At 40.5% G+C, this 23,189-nt stretch overlaps 1 protein-coding gene across 3 annotated transcripts in view; it reads left to right on the forward strand.

Moving 5' to 3' along the window:
• Cog5 (component of oligomeric golgi complex 5) overlaps positions 1-23,189 on the forward strand; it is a 328,269-nt gene that overhangs the window by 290,370 nt on the left and 14,710 nt on the right. For all 3 annotated transcript variants that reach the window (XM_028891732.2, XM_028891734.2, XM_028891733.2), the window contains 2 exons: positions 2,773-3,010; positions 8,430-8,506. In XM_028891732.2, coding sequence (XP_028747565.1) covers positions 2,773-3,010; positions 8,430-8,506 — 315 coding nt within the window. The remainder of the gene's footprint in view (positions 1-2,772; positions 3,011-8,429; positions 8,507-23,189) is intronic.

The raw sequence follows: 23,189 nt of genomic DNA on the forward strand, positions 1-23,189 counted from the left end.
ACCTGTGTGGTCCCCTGCACAGTCGTGACATTCCTCTTGAGGACTCATCTGACTCCAGCTTTGGGAGCAAGCTCCCTTAGTCCTCTAAGACCCCTGTTCCTCTCAAAGTCCTCATCTTGCTTTATGTGAGGAGAGCCTGACGAATGAGAGCTTATGTGGGGAGAGGAGGCAGTGAGATAAGGCCTGGACCTTTGCAGGAATGGCTGATTCCCTCTAAGGCAGCGGTTCTCAATCTGTGGGTCATGACCCCTTTGGGAAGTCAAATGACCTTTCACAGGGGTGGCCTAAGACCTCAGAAAACACAGAAGTTTACATTATAATTCATAACAGTATCAAAATTACAGTTATGAAGTAGCAACAAAAATAATTTTATGGTTGGGGTTACCATAACATGGGGAGCTGTATTAAAGGGTCACAGTGTTAGGAAGGTTGAGAGCCACTGCTCTAAGGAAAGATAATGCATACAAAGCTAGTGATAGGAAGATGCACATCTACCAATTCTTAGTTGTGTGTATTCTTAATCTTCACTTCACCTTCAGCTCCTGTATAGCACTGTTGTTTTGAAGACTCTGGAGTACCTACACAGTTTGTAGAGAACCTGCTATTCAAGGCTTTAGAGTACTTGGGAGAATTGATTTTTAATAGCCAAGTCTATTTGTATTCTAGTAAATTTAAATCAAACTTTTAATCCTCAATGAGATTTATAATTTGTATCTCATATTTTATCTGAAGTATAATTTCCCTTACACTAGCACATGCTTCTGGAACTTGTTCCAGTATGCTATTTTCTATGAATACACTCCTCCAGAGTAATAGGAAGATTTTTGTGATGTTGGATAAAGTATGAAAAGATTTGAGAGGCCAAGTGGATTTGACCTTCACATGAGACTCAGCTTTAGGAACATACATAAAGTGAAAACAAAGGGATGGAAACCAAAAGAGAACTGGAACATGTGTAGTTAATCAAAAGTCAAAAATTGTAAAATGTGACTCAGAGATCATTATAGAATGATAAAAGCAGTCAATTCATTAACTGGAATATATATATATATATATATATATATATGCATCTGGTATCAGCACACCTAAATATAAACAGATATTTAAAGAATGTGGTTGCCACGACACAGATGAACCTGGAAGACATATTATATAAAAGTAAGCCAGACAGAGAAACCAAATACTTCATGTTCTCTTTTCTATGTAGAGCCTAAAATGATAAAAATCAGAAAGTAGAATAGTGGTTACTAGGGCTTGGAAATTGGAATAATGCATTGATGTTGGTCAAATGATATAAAGTTATAACTAGATAGGAGGAATAAATAAGAATTTACTGTAATTGACGTGTTCATTAGTTTTTTTTGTTTTCACATTTTATACATGTTACTGTATATCACTATATGGCACAATTATATGTGTTTACTGTTCATCCAGTAAATAAATAGATATGAAAATACTCTATTTTTTGCAACTTAGCCCTTTATACTGGTGCCTGAATAAAAATAGGCCATGTAGTGATCTGAGTCTGGCAAAGTCAAATCCCATGTGGCACTTGCCATCACTGACCAAGGCTCCTCTGCTCAGGCAAGTACACCACCCTGGCATCATTCAGAGCCTGGGCACGCTGTACTGAATACCTGGTGCTGACATTGCTGCTATTAGGCAAGTCTTTCTGATACCTTACACCCTTTTCTGGCAGAGCGAAGGCCCTCTTTTCCTGTTCCTGTCTGCTTCCAGAAGTGGAACACCTCTGTTTATAACTGCCATTGCTGTACTTGAAGGTCATCATCTTACTTTGCTCTCTTCCTCAAGGAATTTCAGTCATGCCTGTTGTTCGTCTCTAGACCATCTCCATTTCCTCTACATCATACTCAGAATTTGGAAACATTTCCCTTGCTTTTTGGAAAAGATTCAGCATTATGTAGTCAGTGATCTCATCTATTAGCTAGGATCAGGTGATGTCTAATTTTGGTCCAACTCCTTCCTATAAATATTTCATATTCTTTGACTATATTCTTTAAAGGGCAGTTGTAAACATTTATAAGTTATAAATAGTGTATCATGGAGCACAGCTGGTATCATCTGCTCTTCCAAATTAAAGCCTTTCCAAACCCCCTCATCTGGAGGGAAGAAATTGCATGCTGCATATTGTTACACAACCAATCCCTCTGTCACAGCGCTGCTATTGGACTGATGTGATCAACTACAAGAGCAGAGATTGCCACCAAGCAGTTTCTGCCCTTGCAAAGTGTAAAATGTCATTTCAGACAAAAACATGGGAATGTATGGAGACCCTTGAAAGGCCAGAGTGTAATTTACCTAAGACAGATAGTTGTCTTTTATTCTTAATAAATTTTAAGTAAATGCATGCTGAAATTCCTTCAGTCATCCTCATAGGATCTAAACACTAATTTAAAAATATAATTTAAGCTAGCCGGGTGGCGCACACCTTTAATCCCAGCACTCGGGAGGCAGAGCCAGGAGGATCTCTGTGAATTTGAGGCCAACCTGGGCTAGAGTGAGCTCCAGAAAAGACGCAAAGCTACACAGAGAAACCCTGTCTTGAAAAACCAAAATTGTGTTGTGTGTGTGTGTGTGTGTGTGATTGAAGCATTGTTTTATGTTCTTTAGCACTTAGCAAAACAAAACAAAATAATGTTTTTTATACTATTAATGGGAAAATTTGTACAAGATTGAAATAGTAACCAGGGGTAAAAATATACAAGATTGTAGCTTTATGAATTGATGCTGTGAATATTTTTTCTTTTATAGGTCATTATCCAGCTCAGGAAAGCCTGATATTCCTTGTTCTCTATACATGAAAGAGCTACAAGGTTTCATTGCCAGAGTTATGAATGACTACTTTAAGCACTTTGAATGTTTGGATTTTGTGTTTGACAACACTGAAGCTATTGCCCAAAGAGCCATTGAACTTTTTATCCGCAATGCCAGTCTTGTAAGACCTCTTGGTGAAGGTGGGAAAATGCGACTTGCTACTGATTTTGCACAGGTAAATTGATGCATTGCTCCAAGGGAGGATCACTGTCATCTACTATGTAACGAATACCTAAAACGTCAGTATCTTCCCTGTTTATGCAGTATAAAAAGAAAAGAAAACCCACTTGAAACTAATTTGCTACATAGAAGAGTTTTAAAATATTTTACCAGATTTTATTTTTGTCCTTTCTTTTTAACAAAATTGTCATCCCTCATCTTTGATCCTTCAAGAATAAGGCAGAGTATCTTATGCCACAGTAAAGCAACAATTCACATTCTTGCTATTTTATCATCCAATAAAGCCATAATAATAATAGTTGATTGACTTTACTCAAAAATGTTGTAGCAATGAGATGCCTTTTCAAACAGCCAGAAAGGGGCAGCCTGTTGTTCTGAGAAGAGGAAGAACTCTAGCCCATCAGTGTCTTCTAGAGCATCTTTGTCTGCTCAGTGAGATGGGCAGGCTGCCTGGCAGATCCAGCCTGATTATTTGGACCCTCCACTAAGTACAGTACCCTTTTCCTATGTGGCTAGCCTTCAACTTACGCTATCTGATTTTCCCCCTTTACCTTTCAGTAATCAGAGGCAAAGAAAAAACACTTGAAGCACCCAGTTTCCTTAGAAGATTCAGAAACAGTTAATTCTCTTTTATATGTCAAGGGTGAATCCATTTCTTAAACCTTTCAAAACTGTTAGCTTTACTGATCTAAATAGTTATTCAGATGGAGTCTTCATATAAGTCTGCCAGATCCTCCTTGCTTATAAAGATAAATGCTAATGTCAGTGTGTGTCTGGGAGAGGCCCTGAACTGCCTGTTCAGGGTGATGGCTGCCAGATGCTCCCATGCCCTAGCACACATACAACACAAACAGCAACCCCAAACCTGGCTTTCAAAAACCATCCTCTTTCTTATTGACCCAGCAGTTATTTTCATCCCCAAAATGATGTCTGTGAAACTACTGTGGCATACAAAAAGAGCCTTCCTTTGGGAAAGGTACCTTTAGTAGCCACATGTGAGAACAGAAATAATTAAATGCCTGTTAATTTGGCTTAACCTTGGCCATTTTTGTTGCCTTTATTCTGTCTGTGAATAATGACTTACAGAAACAGTTGTGTCCGTGTGTCCGACAACCTATTGTAGTCCTTAAAAATATCGTAAGCTGTTCTCCAGTGGGTCTGTCCTCCTAGGTTTTGTTTTTCTTCTGTCTTCCTCCCTCTGCTGGGCTCCCTCCAGCACCAGCTCATTTGCATTCTTCTCCAGCTGGTTCTTGAGTCACTTTCCTGGAGGCAGCACTTCAAGTCCAATTAGAGTGGCAGCTGAGCAGGAGATGGCAGAAGGAGAGGGCTGGAGGAGAGAGGCTTGCCGCTTGGGCTTTTATTTTAATGATGTGTTCTCTCGAAAGATGGCACACTCCTGCAGCTGGCGCCCCAGAGTGTACAACCTCCAGTGGCAGGGTGGGCTCCCACCTTCCCAGAGCTGCACACAGCACTCAGAGTCGTGTTTGCCGTCCTGTTTCCTTAAGACACATTACCTTCTGAAACCATTTCCCCTTAAGATAAGTGGAACTCACCGCTCTCTGTTACTCACTTGTGTGTAGAAAGGGCACACGCTGTGCTGAATGTGCTCCAGCCCTGCAGTGGGCTGAGGCTCAGCACCTGTGGCCGGCCCTTGTCTGCTCCTGCACAGTGTGGTCCAGTTTTAGAAGATCCCACCATTCCTCTTAGCCTGGCTCAGGTCTTAGCCATGGGTGCAGGGAAGACATGTTAAAGCACCCTATTTGTGGCCAATAATGTTAGCAAACATTTCCCAGGTACTAGGAAATGGTTGCCACTCCGTTTTTGTTTTCTTTCTTTCTTTTTTTTTTTTTAATTAAAATTTGAATTGGGGTTTTGATCTCACTGGGTTTTGTTTCGTGCCACAACTGCAATTATGTGTTGAACTTGAGCTTTCAGAGTCCTGTTTAGTGGGAAATGTTTTGTCTGGGTTAGTCAAAATGCTAAAATAACATTTCTCTGAAATTTGTATGCCTGACAGGCATCAGCTGAGGACTATAGCCTTTGAACTGGCTCATTATTGAAGGGTTTATCAATTTGTAATCACAATTAAACAAGGCCACTGAGGTTACTGGAATCCAGAACACACAATTCTCTGTGGGTTTGAAAAGGGTCCTTGAGATGAAAGAATCTGCTGTTTAGCCATAAGCAGAGCTCAAGAAAAGACCAGCAGAAAGAATCTGGGAAGATTTTGACATAACATTTAGACATAAAGACAAATAATGAAGCATTTTAAGTGTTCTTTAAACAATTCTAACCTCCTCAGGGGCACCTGTGCATAGAAAAAGCAGTTGCAGGCTGCCATCTGGAGGGCTCACAGTGAGGGAAGTGCCTTCATACAGCCCAGTGGAGAATTAGGTCATGAGCATGCGGTGGCTTCCTGCAGGTAATTAATTTCCTGCTGTGACCACATGGCCTCTGTGTCTACACTAATCATACAGCAGTTCAAAAAGCCCTGAGCTTGTCCAAGGCCCACAGGCCTCTGCTGGTTCCCACTCATGCAGACATGCTCACGATGCCCCTGCTGTAGCACCGGCTCCCCCTCTACCCCACTTGTCTCTTTTTTTCTCTGAGGGAAAGGATAGCTATTGAAGTTGGAATTAAATTATTTAGTGGTACTCGTAGCAATTTCTATTCATAATTTTTCCGGTACCCTTTAAATACACACATTTTTATCTTTCCCACATTGCCCAAAGATGTAAAGTTAGAAAAGAAAGCAAATTTCTCATTTTGGTTCTGATTCCTCTTGCCTTTTCTTATCTTGAACATTGTCAGGGCAAGAATGCCTCTGAAACACCTAGATGAGCCCTGTGGTTAACTAATTCCTGGTGGACACAGAGCAGCAGCAGGGCAGGGAGCAGCCTAGGTGCCTGTCACTGAGTGTCCATCTGGAGCTCTGCAGACTCCTCTAACAGAACACTCCCTCTTTAAACATGAACGTCATTGTTTAAAGGGAAATGATTTTTCAGTCTCCTAGGGGTCCTTTTTAGACTAAAAATTCATCTTCAACATTTAGCCTTTTGAAATCGCCCTGTAGTGTAGAAATCTTATGTGTCATCATGGAGTTCACAACCATTTGGGATAATAATCTCTCATATAGGACTTTGCCATTGCTATTTAATTATTTTAACATTTAGTCCCACTCCAGGGCTAAGTCAAAGGTTATACGAGCTTGGGAACCCTTATATGCATACCACAGTTAGTTTACATATTTATAATTACATATTTATTTGTGTTCAATGTAAAATAAATGTTCCGCTCAGAAGAAAACCAGAACTCCCTGGCAAGGGAATAAACTACCCAGGGCTCCAAGGGCAGCCCATCGTCCCTGTCTTTTGTTGAGTAGTTGGTTCCCAGCATCGTGTTTGGTTTGTCAGCAAGAAGACTGGTGGGTTTTTTAGAATTATGCTTGTTTAGGCTTGTGTAGTTTAGAGTCCTCTAGCCATGTAAGAGGTTACTGTGTTCTTGTGAACCTCTGTACCAGCAGAGATGCTGACCTGTTAGCTAACACTGAAGCATCTCAGGGGGCTGCCCTGCGGTTCGCAGCAGGCACAGCATTCTCAGTGGCACTTTCATTTTGCCTAATAGTAATTGATATGCATATGTGCATTTATTTCAGTAACACAATTAACATTCAACAAAATCATAAAGATATGTGGGCATGTATATTTGTGTCTGCATGTACACATTTACACATGTTTTGTTATTGTAAAGGTGCATTTTTTAAAAATCCCCTTCACTAAATTTGAGAATTCTTGAAGGAAAGACTTCTACTTCTCCACCTTATCCCTCTAGTTTGGTACCTGGCTGTGAGTAGGGAATATGACTTGCTTTGCAAATGAATGATTAATTAGGGCTTTGTGGTCCTCATTGGCAAGGAGCTTTGAACAGTTTTCCTAAGGGTGGTGAACCTTGTGACTGTTCCTTCCCCGTGTGTTTGAGTAAAGATGCTGCACCATCAGGGAATAATCTGCTCTCAGCCATTTTCTAAACTGGTCTTCACCATGCAGCACAATTTTAGTCAACATGGAGGACCAGTTTTCTTCTGAGTACCACATATTACAAAGAATTTGCATGAGCATGTGGAAGATAAAGAACCAGGAGCCAGTTTGTGTCAAGTAGAATTTCCAGTCAAAAGAGAAAAATAAAAAGAAGTGAAGCCAACCTTTGCTAGTATCTTGTATGGGGGCAGATTAATTTAATAGTTTAAATGAGAAAAAATTAAATACTGATAATTTCAGAATTTTTAAAGACCTATTTTAATTCTATGTGTTTGAGCATTTGCCTTCATGTGTGTATACGCATCATATGTGTGTCTGGTACCTGCAGAGGCCAGAAGAAGGTACCAGATCCCTGAAACTGGAGTTCCAAGCAGTTATGAGCTACCGTGTAGATGCTGAGAACTGAACCCCAGTCTTCTTCTAGAGTTGTTAAGCCCTGAGCTATCTGTGCAGCACCAATTTTACAACTAAGTATTTATATGCCACATAAGTAGAGCTTGTACATTTAATTTCTGTTATTATACTAAGCAGATATTACCATATCCATTTGACATATGAAGAAGGTAAAACTGAGAGTTAAGTTACTTGTTCAGGGTCATTTTATATTGACTAAAGTTTGAAATTCTGCCACTTAAATCTGGCACAGAAATCCCCATAGCTAAAACTTTATATAATCACTTGGACCTTGCTGACTGGTAAAAATTCTCATCAGTTATATCAACTACGAAGAGCCTTGTGATGCCTGTGAAGAATGCAAGTACATAGTCTGGAAAACCTTCTTCTCCCAACTCAGACATGACCTGAACTCCTTCTCTTATGTAACAGCATAAAAACATCTCATCTTGGGCCTCTTTAGTGAAAAAGTGTAAATGTCATTGAAGTCTTTACCTTTTAGTAAATTTAAGTGACTTCCAAAACATGTATCACAGCCCGTTAACATTAAGGTTACAAAGACTACAACTTTGTTAGTTATATATAATGGTTAGACTGTCAACTGGATTAGACTGAAAATGTACTAGGAGATTAGTAAAGTGCAGCTCTAGGTATCCTAGGAGGGTGTTTCCAGAGAGAATTAACTGAGGGAGAAGTCCTGCCCTGAATGTCTTGCCATCCACAGCTGGGGCCTAGATAAAAAGGGGTGCCATCAGCACAGGCTTCTCTTCCTGTTTCCTGCCCCCATTGGGGGAGCTGCTGTGCCCCAGCAGACATTCACATGGACTGAAACCTCAGAAACCATGAGCCTAGATAAGTCATTTCCTCTTGATTGTTCACATCAGGTATCCTGTCACAACAAGGAAGAACTGATAGAGAGTGTTTCTCAAGTTCAGCCTTCAGAGTCTGCCATGTAAAGCTGTGGTCTGTCTCTTCATATTTCAGATGGAGCTGGCTGTGGGTCCACTTTGCAGAAGAGTGTCTGATTTGGGAAAGTCCTACCGAATGCTGAGGTCATTCAGGTAAGACCTAACTTTTTGTTATTATATGCCATCTTACTAGCAGGTGCTCCTCCTTTCCTCCTATTCAAGTTAAGCTCTATAAAATTGTCAACATTCATTTCTTCCTATAACAGTGCCAATATGTGATGAATCATCCTAAAAGGTAGAGTTTAGAGAACCATCTAGAATTATATGCAGTAACTAATAACATGGGGGTGGGTTCTTTTTGGATTAACTCACAGGTTGAACTGATGGATACGTTCTTACAGAAATTCATTATAATATAGGCATGTTTTTTTTCTGAAAATTTCATTTATTCATGTATATTTTTAATCCAACCTACTTCTAAAAGTATCATAGAATATAATATAAACAAACACAACTACTGGCTAAAATGGAGCTCGGTGATGAACTTAGGGAATGGAGTAGACAGACAGCTGAGACTGATGCAGTTGAGCCTTTTACTAACCAGCTCAAAAAGAGTAACCGTGAGTTAACCCCAGCACTCGGGAGGAAGAAGCAGGTGGATCTCTGTGAGTTTGAGGCCAGCCTGGTCTACAGAGTAAGTCCTAGAACAGCCAGGGCTACACAGAAAAACTCTGTCTCAAAAAAAAAAAAAAGAAAGGGGACTGGAGAGATGGCTCAGAGGTTAAGAGCACTGACTGCTCCTTCAGAGGTCCTGAGTTCAATTCCCAGCAACCACATGGTGGCTCACAGCCATCTGTAATGAGATCTGGTGCCCTCTTCTGGCCTGCAGACATACATGCGGGCAGAATACTGTATACATAATAAATAAATAAATCTTTAAAAAAAAAAAAAAGAAAGAAAGAAAAAAGAGCAACAGTGAACTAGTTCATACTCATGATGTAATAATATAGCAGTTTAATGAAGGAAGCTGCCCTTTCTATGACTGGACACTTTGTTCTGAAAATATCTAGTAACTTAATGACTTCAGTAGTAGATGTTAGAAGACAGGGTGATATTGTACATATGGCTGTTTATTCAGTAAACTAGAATTTCCAAATTTTTCATGTAATAACACAAAGAAAATACTCATACAAAAATGTAGCCAGCTCTACAGACTGGAAAGATCTACATAATAAACATTTATAACAATTTTGTGAGTATAGCATCCTGCATAGAAGGCTTTGACACAAACTAATCAAATGTCCAAAAGCATAATGATCCATGAGTGTGTTTCTGTAAAATAAGGTGGTATGGGCTATCTGAAAACCTGAGTAATCAATAAGTGTGTGCCCTTCCAATGAAGGCTGTGTGTGCTCTCTTATATCATCAAACTGTTGTAACAGCCATATAGGGAGCCGGTGTTGCCGACAGAGACCATGCACTTTACCCTACCCATTTGCAGTCAACAGAATTTCTTTCTTGTTTTCATTACCAACAACATGGCATGGGTTCTGTGTTTTCTGCAGTGGATAATCACTGCACATACGTCCATGATTGCAAGAAAACTTCAAGTGAGATCTTGTATAGTTTTCAAATATCTTCTTTGGGTCTGTTGAGTTCTTTAAAATAAATAGATAAAGCTCTAAGTATTGTATTAAATTCTAGTTCTGCACTAAGTTAAAACGTAAGATCCCAAGGTTACCAGTCTATTACTTATCTGCTTGAACTTTAAAAATAGCCATATTGAAACAACTGTCCAGTCATGTTCTTGTTCTTTGAGCAAGATGGTGATAACGGTTTATTACTTTCCTCTTGCTGTGGTAAAACATCATGACCAAGGAATTTACACCAGGGAGAGTTTACTTTGATGTATGGCTCCAGAGGGAAAGAGAGCCCATCATAATAGGGAGCATGGACACAGGTTGCAGACATGGTGGCAGGAGATAGAATCTTAGCGCCCACGTCTTCCAACTCAAGCAGAAAGCTGTTGTTTTTTAATCTTCAGCACGGCGGCTGCACCCGAACCTGTCACTGCCTGAGCCGCTGCCTGCTCCTCATAGCCGCAACCTCTGCTGAGGCCTTCAAGTCTGCCTCTGCCGCCTCAGCCACCTCCACGTAGCGAGGCAAATGTTCTGTTCTTTTAACTAAGTTTCTCTCTTTTTGTTTTACCAATAAAGACTTGGGAGCCAGATGCTGGTATGAAAACCTGCTAGCTCAGAGAGGCAGAGAAAGCAACCACCTGACCTTCCTCCTCTGCCATCATCTCAGAAAGAGACTTTTCTCCTATCCATCCCAAACAACAACTCCTCCAACTGGATGCCCCCTACTCTTCTACTTCCTGTGCCTCTCCCCAGCCTCCTGACTTCCCTCACTGTCTATAGTTAACTTCCAGTCAGCTGGTTGCTTGCTCCACCTCTTGACCTATGGTTGATTTTATTTAAATAAACGAAATCTCGTGGTTCACAGTGTGATCAAATATCCCGAAACAGGAAGCAGAGAGAGCTCACTGGGAGTGGTGTGAGTCTTTAAACTCAAAGCCTGCCTCCAGCAAGGCCACCCCTCCTAACCTTCCAAAACAGTACCATCAACTTGGGACCTCACGTTCAAATATCTCAACTTATGTGGGAGGGCATTCTCATTTAGCCATTATAAATAGCAATCTGTACTATGTAATAGAATGATGTCATGGCTGGGTCAGTAAATGTTCTGAGGGCATTAGTCAAGTAGCTTTTGATAAAGGTCTGAGAAAGATATTTATCTGGCATTCATTTCCCATAGTAGGACTAGGCTCTTGTTTTTGATAATTCCAAATTCCATATTTAGGTTTATTGTGCATATATTAAGATAGCGCTAATCTTAATATTTGCAAAGTAGAATGGCTTTTCCCTCGGTACTTTTAAATTTGTATGACAGTACAGAAAAATAAAATCTGAGGCTAAGTTTCACATAAGACTAATTAACCATTTAAGATAGGAAATTCCCAGGGCTGGAAAGATGGCTCAGCAGTTAAGAGCACTGGCTGCTCTTCCAGAGGACCCAGGTTCAATTCCCAGCACCCACATGGCAGCTAACAACTGTTTGTAACTCCAGTTCCCTGGGATCTGACATCTTCACACCAATGCACGTTAAATAAAGTTAAATAAATTATTTTTTTAAAAAAGATAGGAAATTCCCATTAACTCTCCCAGTTAATCTCACTTGAGAAAAAGAACCCCAAAGGAACAATTTCAGGCTTGGGTAACATCTTTTTATAACTACTTATAGAATAAAAAATATAAATGCATACATTTTTAAAGTCATAATTTTTATATCTAGCTCTTGATAGAGTAATAGTCAATCAGACTTTTCAGACTTTGGGCTATCATGCATGGTAAGAAATTTTAGGGCTTCTTAATTTTTTTTGTGTTTGTTTTTCCTGGCTTGGTTCTACTATTTAACCCAGGCTGACCTCCTCCCTCAGCCTCCTGTGTTCTAGGACTATAAGGATACATGCACCACAATGCTTGCCAGAGGTTGTTGTTGTTTGGGTTTTGGTTTATTTGGTGGTTTTGTTTTGTTTTGTTTTGTTTTTGAGACAGGGTTTCTCTGTGTAGCTCTGGCTGTCCTGGAACTCACTTTGTAGACCAGGTTGTCCTTGAACTCAAAGATCTACCTGCCTCTGCCTCCTGAGTGCTAGGATTAAAGCTGTGCGCCACCACAGCCAGGCCCTAGGACCTGTGATTATTAACCTGTGTCTTTTCTGTTGTTGCTGAACCCTCTGACAAGAGCTAGGCATCAACCAGTAACCATATGTATGCTGGATCTTGGCTATAATTCATAGGTCACTAAAAGTTACTGTTTCTCCATGTCCAGGTAAATGGACATGTATTGGATTGCCTCTTAAGTTTGTAAAACAAAAACAATATATTCTCTAATGCACCACTAAATGAAAAACAAACCAAAAAATAAAAAATAGGCTACTAAGGAGATTGCTATGACCTCTGCTGTAATGTAAACACTGGTGTGTGTGTGTGTGTGTGTGTGTGTGTGTGTGTGTGTGTGTGTGTGTGTGTGTGAGAGAGAGAGAGAGAGAGAGAGAGAGAGAGAGAGAGAGAGATCTGCTATGCTGTAAACACTAGTGTGTGTCTGTGATCTCTGTTGTACTGTAAACACTGACACTGGTGTGTGTTTGTGTGGAGAAGAGAAAAAAGAGCCATCAAAATTTGGTCAGTTTTTTATTTTTCAGTTTTCCTGCTTCAGCTTTATTTTTTAGTGAGAAAAGCCAATAAATTTTACTGTTAAATTCTTCACATTGTTTTCTCTTCTAGAAATAACAGAAGAGCTAAAGAATAATATAACATACATGAGAACATTTTCTAACAAGGTGGGGGGCAGGCAATCCAAACAATAACTCAGGCATATTGTGGAATCCACAGAAGGCCTCATTCTGAACTGCCTGAATTAGAAACAGTGGAGCAGCGGAGGGCAGCAGGGACCCTTTTGCAAGGGAGGAGGACCTTGTCAGCCAGGAAGTCTTTCTCCAGTTAAGATCCCTCTCCCCTCCCACCCCTAAAGCCTTAGCAAGCTCTCCCTTTCTACAGCATGCTGCCATCTGCTTCTGGGCACTCTCTCTGATGGTAATATCAGTGGACTAGTTAATTAAGCCAGCAAGCTTCATGCATACATTTGCATTTTGCTATCTCCAGGGAAGGGCAGCAAGAACCTTTTCATACTCGGACAGAATGCTGCCTCAGAAAAATGCTGACATTCCTGATCTGCCCCTAGAGGCTTTGTATTTCTACACATGGCACACATGTCAGAACTGTCAAGACCCTGTTCTTGTCTGCCTGTTTGCAGTATGACATTAACCCCTGAGCACCAGAAGTCGTGAGACTCTGCCTCTTGGCACTGTCACTGTAGATCCAGTGTGGATCTGTGAGCTGACACAGGAAGGCCTGAGATGCAGAACCTCCTTCCAGCACTTCACCTTCCCTCCTGAAGGGATGTCTACTGCCTGCTTTGCCAGAACCTTCCTATCTAGGTTTCATAGATGAGTAAAAACAGCCAGGGGGTGGAACTGCATTATGCTGAAGCTTTTAGCAAGAAAGCAGGGAAGAAAAGAGCAAGAGAGAAGGAGCAGATTCAAGAAAGGGGCATCATCAAATCAGTAACTGAAATAGAATGCTCCTATGTGTTGATTTTCATTGCAGGGGTATTGAGGGTTACCAAGAAATTGTTTGGTTATTTGTTTGTTTGGTTGGTTTTTGAGACAGGATTTCTCTGTGTAACAGCCCTGGCTGGCTGTCCTGGAACGCACTCTGTAGACAGGCTGGGCTCGAACCCACAGAGATCCATCTGCCTCTACCTCCCAAATTCTGGGATTAAAGGTGTGTGCCGCCACCACCTGGCTATTGGGGGTTTTCTAAGGCCTTGATCTATTGATCATACAAATGCTGCTATATCTGATCAGGTAAAGGCCATGCACATGTTAATAAAGGGGATGATTCATCAAGAAAATGTAGACAATTGTAAATACATATTGTGCCAAATGTAGGGGTTCTGTCAAGAGTACCTCATGCCAGAAACATAAAGGACACTGTGTGTTTTCATAGTGTGAGAATTTATTGAATAACAATAGACTTACTACTTGCATCGGTTTTGGTGGCAGCAATTTGCCAGATAATTACCTACCTCAAAAATCTGGCTGAGGTGAATGCTGGTTCTTTTAATTCCAGTCTTACTTACTAATATAACTCATATCATACCACACACAGGATACAATAAAGGTATCTATATAGATCCACATGTATGTGTGAGTTACAGATCGAATACAAGGTAACAACAGTAGTAGTACAAGAACTTTCAGAAGTTGGTGGATTGAAATGCATATTGAATCTCATATCTCATTAAATGCATATATTGATAAGATAACAAATCCAAACCAGCCTCCAAGGAAGAAGCCATTGCTGTAGAGATCAGGCATGAAAGAGTCTGAGTTGAGACTGAAGATATGGCCAGCTGCAGAGACCAAAGAGCAGAGCCAAATCTGCAACAGGAGCAGCAGGTCTAAGTCCAGAGGGACATGCATGTGGATGGCCATGTCAGCAATGGAGGACTGAGCTGACAGCCCAGGGACCACTGGGACTTCTCTGCCTGTCATTCCTTGGTGCATACTCTAGTAACCAATGACAGGTGGGTGTGGACCCCTGCAATGACAATGCTAGATATTTTCCATTTTATGGGGTAGAGGTAAAGGAGTTAGTTATACCCTCTCCTTGGTCTAGCATGTCTGATAAGTTCTTGCTGGTTACTTTTAATGCACCTGCATGCTCCTACAGTCTCAATTCACCTTCATACATTTATAGGTTAGCGCCACTTCTACTGCTAAGATAATGTCATTATCTGTCTGTGCGATGTGGGTGGCACTGAACAGATGGTGGTGTTTATGAGTCCACCCTGCATGTAATTATCTTCTATCCTCAAAATGGGAGTCAAAATCTGTTTGTAAATTGGAGTCTGTCAGGGCAAGGTACAACCTAGAAACTATTTTAGACGCTATGAAGTGACTTAGAATAGAACATACACACATATTATATAACATCCATTTTTCTGTAGGTGTGGTCATGTGTGTGCCACAGCATGCATGTGGAGCTTAGAAGGCCACTTGGAGGAGTTGGTCCTCACCTACCACCATATGCGTCCCAGAGATTAACCTGAGGCCATCAGGCTTGGCAGCAAGTAACACTGCCTACTGAGCAATCTTGCCAGTCCCCTCCCAGAACATGGTTGAATGACCAGTGGCTAATTGAAGAAATTAGGGAGGACATTTAGAAGTTACTAGAATCGAATGAAAATGAAAGCACAGTTTACCAGAACCTTTGGCTTTAGCTAAAGTAGCTCTGTCAGGAAGTTTATAGCTCTTGTGCCTACATTAAAAATCAGAAAAATCCCAAATAAATAAGCCAGCAGTATCCTTCAGGGTCTTAGAAAAACAAGAGCCATCCAAAGCCAAAAGCAGATGAGAAACAGCAATCAAGATCAGAGCAGAACTGGGCAGTGGTGGTGCACGACTTTAATCCCAGCACTTGGGAGGCAGAGGCCAGCCTGGTCTACAGAGTAAGTTCCAGGATAGCCAGGGCAACACAGAGAAATTCTGTTTCAAAAAACCAAAACCAAAACCAAAACCAAAAAAAGAAAGATCAGAGCAAAAATTTATGAAATAGACACTAAGAGTAACAAAAAATCAATCAAACAAAGAGTTGGGTCTTTGAAAAAGTGAACCCCTGGCTAAAGTAACCAAAAGAAAGAAAAGACCCACGGTTTATAAAATTGAAAGTGAAAAAGGAAGTTTACTTTAGACTCCAGTGAGATGCACAGGAACATCGGGGAACACTCTGAGGACTGACATCCCAAGGACTAGAGAATCTAGACATGGATGAATTCTAGAGACATGACCTGCTAAAACTAAACAAAGTAGATATAATAACTCAAAAAGACCCATAGTTAGTAGTCGATGAATTAAAGAAGAAACATGGGACTGGAGAGATGGCTCAGCGGTTCAGAGCACTGGCTGCTCTTCCAGAGGTCCTGAGTTCAATTCCCAGCAACCACATGGTGGCTCACAGCCATTTACAATGTGATCTGCTGTCCTCTTCTGGTGTGCAGGGATACATGCAGACCACTCATACATAAAATATGAATAATTTTTTTTAATTTATAAAAAAGAAGAAACAAAAAGGCTTCCAAAAAAAAAAAAAAAAAACCCAGGACCAGATGAGTTCACTGTCAAATACTAACAAACCTGATGGGAAGAGCTACTACCTATGCTAGTCAAACTATCCCACAAATTAGAAATGGAAGGCACATTACTGAACTCATTTCACGGAGTAAACAGCATTATCCTGAAAACAGAACACAGTAAATACAAACAAAAAAACAAGAACTGTAGCCAAACTCCTTGATAAACAAAAACTATATGCGTGTGCACTTTTGTTTGGGTGTACGTGTGTGCATGTATAGGGGTGTGCACTTGCGTATGTGTGTGCATGTGCATGTGCATGTGTTGGGGTGGCAGAGAATAACCTTGGGTGTCATTCATTCCTCGGGTGCCGTTCATCTTCAGGTTTTTGTTTTGAAATAATATCTCTCACTGGCTGGGGCTTGCTTATTAGGCTGGCTGGCCAGCAACTTCTAGAGATCAGCAAACTTCTCTCTAGATGCTAGGATTACAAGTGCATGTCTTCATGCCCAGATATTTTAAATGGTTTCTGGAGATAGAACTCAGGTATTCGTGCTTGCAGTACAAGCACTTTACAAATTAAGCTATCTCTGCAGGCCCTACATGCAAAAATTCTTTTTTAAATTGTTTGATTTATTATTTTTATGTGTATGTGGTTGTAAGCGTCAGTGTAGGTATTAAGCCCTAGGTCCTCTGCAAGAATAGTAAACAGCCTTAACCACTGAACTACCTCTCCATCCTCCAAAACTCTTGATGCAATACTAACAAACTGAATTTAAGAGACATTTAAAAAATAATGAGGCTGAAGATGTGACTCAGCAGTTAAGAGCACTGTTCTTACAGAAGACTTGGGTTCGATTCCCAGCACCTACATGGTTTCAGAAATTATTGAGGTCCAGTCTCTTTAATTTCCCTCCCAGGGGCCTAGAAGAGACGCTACTAATGGCGGGGGTAATCTGCGGGAAAATAATCTAAGTACACCATGCTCTTTCGTCCGTCTATTTTATTCCTCTGAAATTAAATTCTATATACATAGCTTTAATGCTATTCTTATATTTAGCTCCTCTCTGTCCCCTGTTCTCCTGTCTTTTCATAACTTTTTCATCTTCAACCTCATTCCTCTCCATCTTGGTTCCTTCCTCCCTCTCCCCTGGAACCTTTCTCTCCCTTATCATCAGTCTGACTCTTAGAATATAAAGCAAAGCCTCCAAGGTCCCTACAAGAGCTGTGATAGCCAACTTCATTTACAATCCAAAGGGGGAGTGAATAGAGGAGGTGGGGTCAGATAAGTCAGAAAGCGAATTTATGTACTCAAAATATATTCTTGTAAGTGGTTAGGTGAAACATTACGACTCTATCATTAATGTGCTCAAACACAATCTTACAGGTGGTTAGGTAAAAGAGTCTATAAGTCACTAAAATAAAACTGCCTCTATTTTCCTGTACTGCCATATATTGGCAGGGAGAGGTAACTTTGCTCAGAGCTAGGAAACCTGTCTCAAAACTACTTTGCACCTGGTATGCAAAAAACTCTTTTTGTTGAGTCAATTGCTCTGGAATGCCATTTGGGCTGTGAGAGAAAGAAGGGTCTGAGCTTCATTTGCACAAGAAACAAAGCTATGCCTAGGATGCTAGGTATGGAAGTTCTTGGAAGCATACATAGCATACAAGAAAATTATTGTAGGAACCGGCTAATATATATACAAAAGCTAGAATATCACCAAGACTTCTTAAGCCATGGCTTGACCTTCAGAAAAGTCCTTTCCAAGCATTAGCTTTTGTGATAGTCGCTGGACTCCATAGGCTTTCCTGTGGCTTGCAGCAACAGGGCAGCTCACAAATGTCTGTGATTCCGTTTCCAGCAGGTCCCAACCTTCTGACCTCTACATGCATGTGGTGCTTCTGAGCATACACTATACACTTCATAAAATGAAAGTCATATAACCTTGTGGGTTTCAACCTAGGCGTTCAAATCAATAAATGTAATACAGCATAGAGATAAACTTTTGGACATAAACCACATGATCAACTCAGATGCAAAAAGGCCTTAGATAAAGCTTAGAATCCCTTAATGAAGAAAGTAGGAATCAAAGGAATATATCTCAGCATAATAAAGGCTATACATGACAGATCTTTAGTCAGCATTATACTAAATGAAAACAACTGAAAGCATCTCCTCTAAATGTGGAGCAAGACAAGGGCGCCCATTCTCTGCTCTTCATCAGTACAGTACTCAAAGTTTTAACTAGGACTGCAAGCCAAGAGAAAGAAGTAAAGGGACACAAGTAATAAAGGGAAAAGTGTAGTGGGTAGCCATTCCAGCTTTGGTCTGGAAGTTCCAACCCCCATTGAGGCTTCAGGAACTATCACGCCTACAAGGCGGGGCCAAGGGAGGGCCCTGAAGACCCCAGATCGCGCTGCCTCTCTTGTTTCCTGGACCTGGACGCTAGAGGTAAACCAAGGAGAGTTCTCCAGAGAACACTACCGGACTTTCCAGAACCTGCCACCTACCTATCCCTTCATTTGTAAGTTACCCACTAAATAAATCTCCCTTTTAACTACATGGAGTGGTCTTAATAATTTCACCAATAGAAAAGAGAAAGTATGCCTGTGTTTAGATGACATAATCCTATATTTAAATGATTCTAAAGACTCAGTAAGAAAACCTGAGACCTAATATACAATTCAGCAAAATAGCAGAATATAAAACCAACATACAGAAATATTGTTTATTTCTCTATATATAATAGCAAACTTCCTAAGAAAGAAATAATGGGAAAAACCATATTTATCATAAAACAGATCTGTAATGACCCACCCAAGGAAGTAAAGACCTCTGAATAGAAGACATTGAGTTTTTGAGGACACTGAAGAAGACATTATCGAGGAAGCCCTGCCATGCCAACTAGATGTGTAGAATCATAAAGATGAGTCAGTTGTTGGGGATTTAGCTCAGTGGTAGAGCACTTGCCTAACAAGCGCAAGGCCCTGGGTTCGGTCCTCAGCTCCGACCAAAAAAAAAAAAAAAGATGAGCCAGTTACCAAGTGGTCGCTGTAGTCAACAGCCTAATCAAAATTCCAGTAACATTATTCACAAATAATTAAAAAAATAATGAAAATTGACATAGAAGCATAAAAAGTTCCAAATTGCCAAAGCAATCCTAAGCAGAAAGAGTAATATTGGAGCCTGCCTATCAGATTATGAGATTATATTAGTGAGCTGTTGGTTTTTGCGGCGCTCTTAACCTGCGAGGAAAAGTCATGAAACATGACAGAATCCACTAACAAGAGTTTAATAAGATAAGGGAGATGGACAGATGTGCACAGGCCTGCAGAAAGACACGTGTGTGCAGCGCCTGCGCACACAGGCCCATGTGGCTATTCCATGCATGTGCATAGATTACATGGCTGCGCCCCGTGCTTTACACAACCATGCAAAGCTACGGGGTGCTGGTCATGTGAGACATTTTGACCTGGAAGTGACTAGGCGGAAGTGACTAGGTCCTGCCAGGCATGGGCGACCATGCCCAACCATGGGGGCATGTTGTGAATCCATGTCATGAGCCATAATGACAAACTATAAGGTACTAGTGGGGAAAAAAGATGCATAAACCAATGACGCAGCTATAACAGCCACCTAATCTTGAAAAAGGTGTCAAAAACATGTACTAAGAAAAAGACAGCGTCTCCAACAAATGGAAAACCGGATTTCTACCTGTAGATAGAGAAACTAGATTCCTGTCTTTCATCCTACACAAAAATCAATTCAACCTGGGTCAGAAACGTCAACATAAGGGACTACAACAAGTTTGAAACACTGGTAGAAAACTAGTGGAAATACTTAAGCTAGGCACAGAGAAGGATGTTCTGAAAGGACTCTAGCAGCACAGAAATCCCAGAGTTGACATGGTTCTACATTAAATTAGAAAGCTTCTACACAGCAAGAGAAATACTCATCATTGTGAAGAAACGGCCTAAAATATGAGCCCACAGGCTGGCAAGATGGCTTAGTAAAGGCATTGGCCACTGGCCTGTACCTGAGCTCAGTGCCTGGGATCTACATGGTGGGGGAGAGAGCCCGCTCCACAGGTTGTCCTCCGGAGCCTTTTCTCTGTCCCGAGGTCCCACAGCAGCTTGTAAAATAATCACTCAGAAGCTTAGTTAATTACAAACTATTTGGCCTATTGCTCAGGCTTACAACTAGCTAGCTCTTTTATTGTTGTTGTTGTGGGGTTTTTTGTTTGGGGCTTTTTTTAGCTCTTACATCTTAAATTAACCCATTTCTATTAATCTATGTATCTCCATGTAGCTGGTGGCTTACCAGTGCTTCTTGGGTGTCACTGGTGTCTCCCCAACTCCTCTCTCTTCTCCCTGTATCTCTGCTTGGATTTCCCACCTGGCTGTATCCTGCCTTGCTATAGGCCAAAGCAGCTTCTTTATTAACCAATGGTAATAAAACATATCCATAGTTTACAGAAAGATATACCACAGCATTTCCCCTTTTCTGTCTAATCAAAAAGGAAGGTTTTAACTTTAACATAGTAAAGTTGCATTAACAAAACAGTTATCAAGCAAGAATTATAGTTACAATAATTATTTGTTTTTGACAAAATTAGAGAAGACATTCCTCTATCTTATCTTAGTGAATCTCAAGTTTTATGTCTCATTTACCTTTTATCATAATTAAGGAAAATTATAACTATCTAATCTTTAACTCCATCAAAGATCCCAGAAGGATGTATTATTACCTGAATAAACAGGAAGTGAATTGTAAGCAACTTCTAAAACTCTAGAAATAACAAGAGATCTGGCTGCCTGGAGAGTCACCCAAAGTTCTTTTGTAATGTTGGGGCATCCATTTTCAGCCTATAGGTCTAGAATAATGTCTTGGAAGAAGACTTGTTTATTAAGTAATGAAATGGGGATCACACAATCATGAATACAAAATGAAGCGACGCCACTGTCTTTTCATCTCCCAGGTAAAGATGAGGAAAACTCCAGACCAGTTCTCTGAACTATGCATCAGGAAGCTTTCCACATTCAAGAGAGCTCGTGATCCCCTCCCCCTTCACTTTTAAGGGGTCACATGGCAGACAAGATGCACTCCCTCTATCAGGCCAGATAGATAGCCTTAGGTCATGGGTAGAGCAAATACCCACTACACTAGAGTATCTGGCAGACTTTTCAGTGAAGCAGGAAATTTGAGACCTGCCAATTTTGGCAAAGTTCGTTAGTCACTCTCCTCTGTGCCCTGCAGAATGTCTGGCAGTTTCTTTTGTGAAGCAGGAACCTGAAGGACCATCCCACCTTGTTGTGGCAGAGTTCGGTGTCAATTTTCCTACAGGTCCTGCATGTCCAATTTATAAATCATGTTGTCAAGCAGTCCAGGCAAGAGCAGTTTCTTGCCCAGATGGCTAGCTTTTACCATATTGAAAGCAAACTCCTTAATGGGTTTCCTCAAAGCCCATTATCCTCTTTGAAGTAATCGGTATTGCCAGAAGTAGACATGTCTCATTATACAGAAAAACCTAAGTTCTTAAAACATTTTAAATACCGTATTCTGTAAGTAGGTCTTTGAAGTGTTTGAAGATTACCTACCTAATTGAAATATATCTTTGTATATGTAGAAAACCTAAATAACATGATTATAAGTTTATCATAGATGACTAATAATCTGCATTTCTTAATTATATATTACAATTTCAAATGAGCTGCATAAACATAATATCCCAAACAAGAGCATAAATATACATATAACAAAATTGACCCTAAACCTGTATTAATAAACCATAATCTACCTTTTTTTCATCATTTCTATATCATATCCCCTTTTTTCTATAGAAAGAGATTGACTATGACCATTAACCATTTATAATCAACCCCCTTTAAATGAAAACAAACATTTATAAACAATATATTAGGAATTTGGGCATAGTTTTCTATACTGTTTCCTGCTGACTGGGGGGTACTGCTCATCTTATGGGGATCCTGAGAAAATTTAGAAAATTATGGTTAAATCTTGGTTGTAGTAGTCTGTGAGGCTACATCATCTCAGCCAGTTGCCTTGAAGCTGTTCTGGATGTTGGATCATCTGAGCCATTGCTGTCATCAGAGACCTTTCAGGGGGTCTTGGTCAATCAAACCTTATTAGCCTAGAAGCAATCCATAGGTTCTCATCTTCTGTGGAAACAAAAGCAGAACCTCTTTTCCAAAGCAACATATCCTTAGACCTAAATTTTGAAGTCGATATTTTTTAAATATATATATATATTGCTTTAACTTAGTAGCCCCCACCATCAAATCTCTCTGTAGTTAGCATACATTAGCAGTGAAAAATTTCCAAGAAAACGTAATGATATTCATAATCCAGACTCACTGTGTATTTTCCATCTTTACATGGCTTATTTATTTTATTTTTCTCTTTTAAGATATTATTGTGTTTCCCAAAATATTGTTCACCCCAACAAACTTATCTGGAGTCAGAGAACAGAACAGCCACTAGATATAGAGGCCAGAAAATAGTGGCACACACTCCTTTAATCCTAGCATTCCAGAGGCAGAAATCTGTCTGGATCTCTGTGAGTTCAAAGCCACACTGGAAACAGCTAGGCATGGTGACTCACGCCTTTAATCCCAGGAAGTGATGGCAGGAAGCAGAAAGGTATTTAAGGTGTGAGGACAAGGAAATAGAGCCTGGTTAAGCTTTTAGGCTTTTGAGCAACAGTTCACCTGAGATCCATTCGGATGAGGGCACAGAGGCTTCCAGTCTGAGGAAACCGGATCAGCTGAGGAACTGGTGAGGTCAGGTGGCTGTGGCTTGTTCTGCTTCTCTCATCTTCCCAGCATTCACCCCAATACCTGGCCCTGGGTTTGGTTTTATTAATAAGACCTTTTAGGAGTCGTGCTACACTTTATTTTATTTTATTTTTTAAAGATTTATTTATTTATTATGTATACAGTATGTATGACTGCAGGCCAGAAGAGGGCACCAGATTTCATTACAGGTGGTTGTGAGCCACCATGTGGTTGCTGGGAATTGAACTCAGGTCCTCTGGAAGAGCAGCCAGTGCTCTTAACCTC

This window comes from Peromyscus leucopus, chromosome 14 (assembly GCF_004664715.2).
Source record: "Peromyscus leucopus breed LL Stock chromosome 14, UCI_PerLeu_2.1, whole genome shotgun sequence".
NCBI lineage: Eukaryota > Metazoa > Chordata > Mammalia > Rodentia > Cricetidae > Peromyscus > Peromyscus leucopus.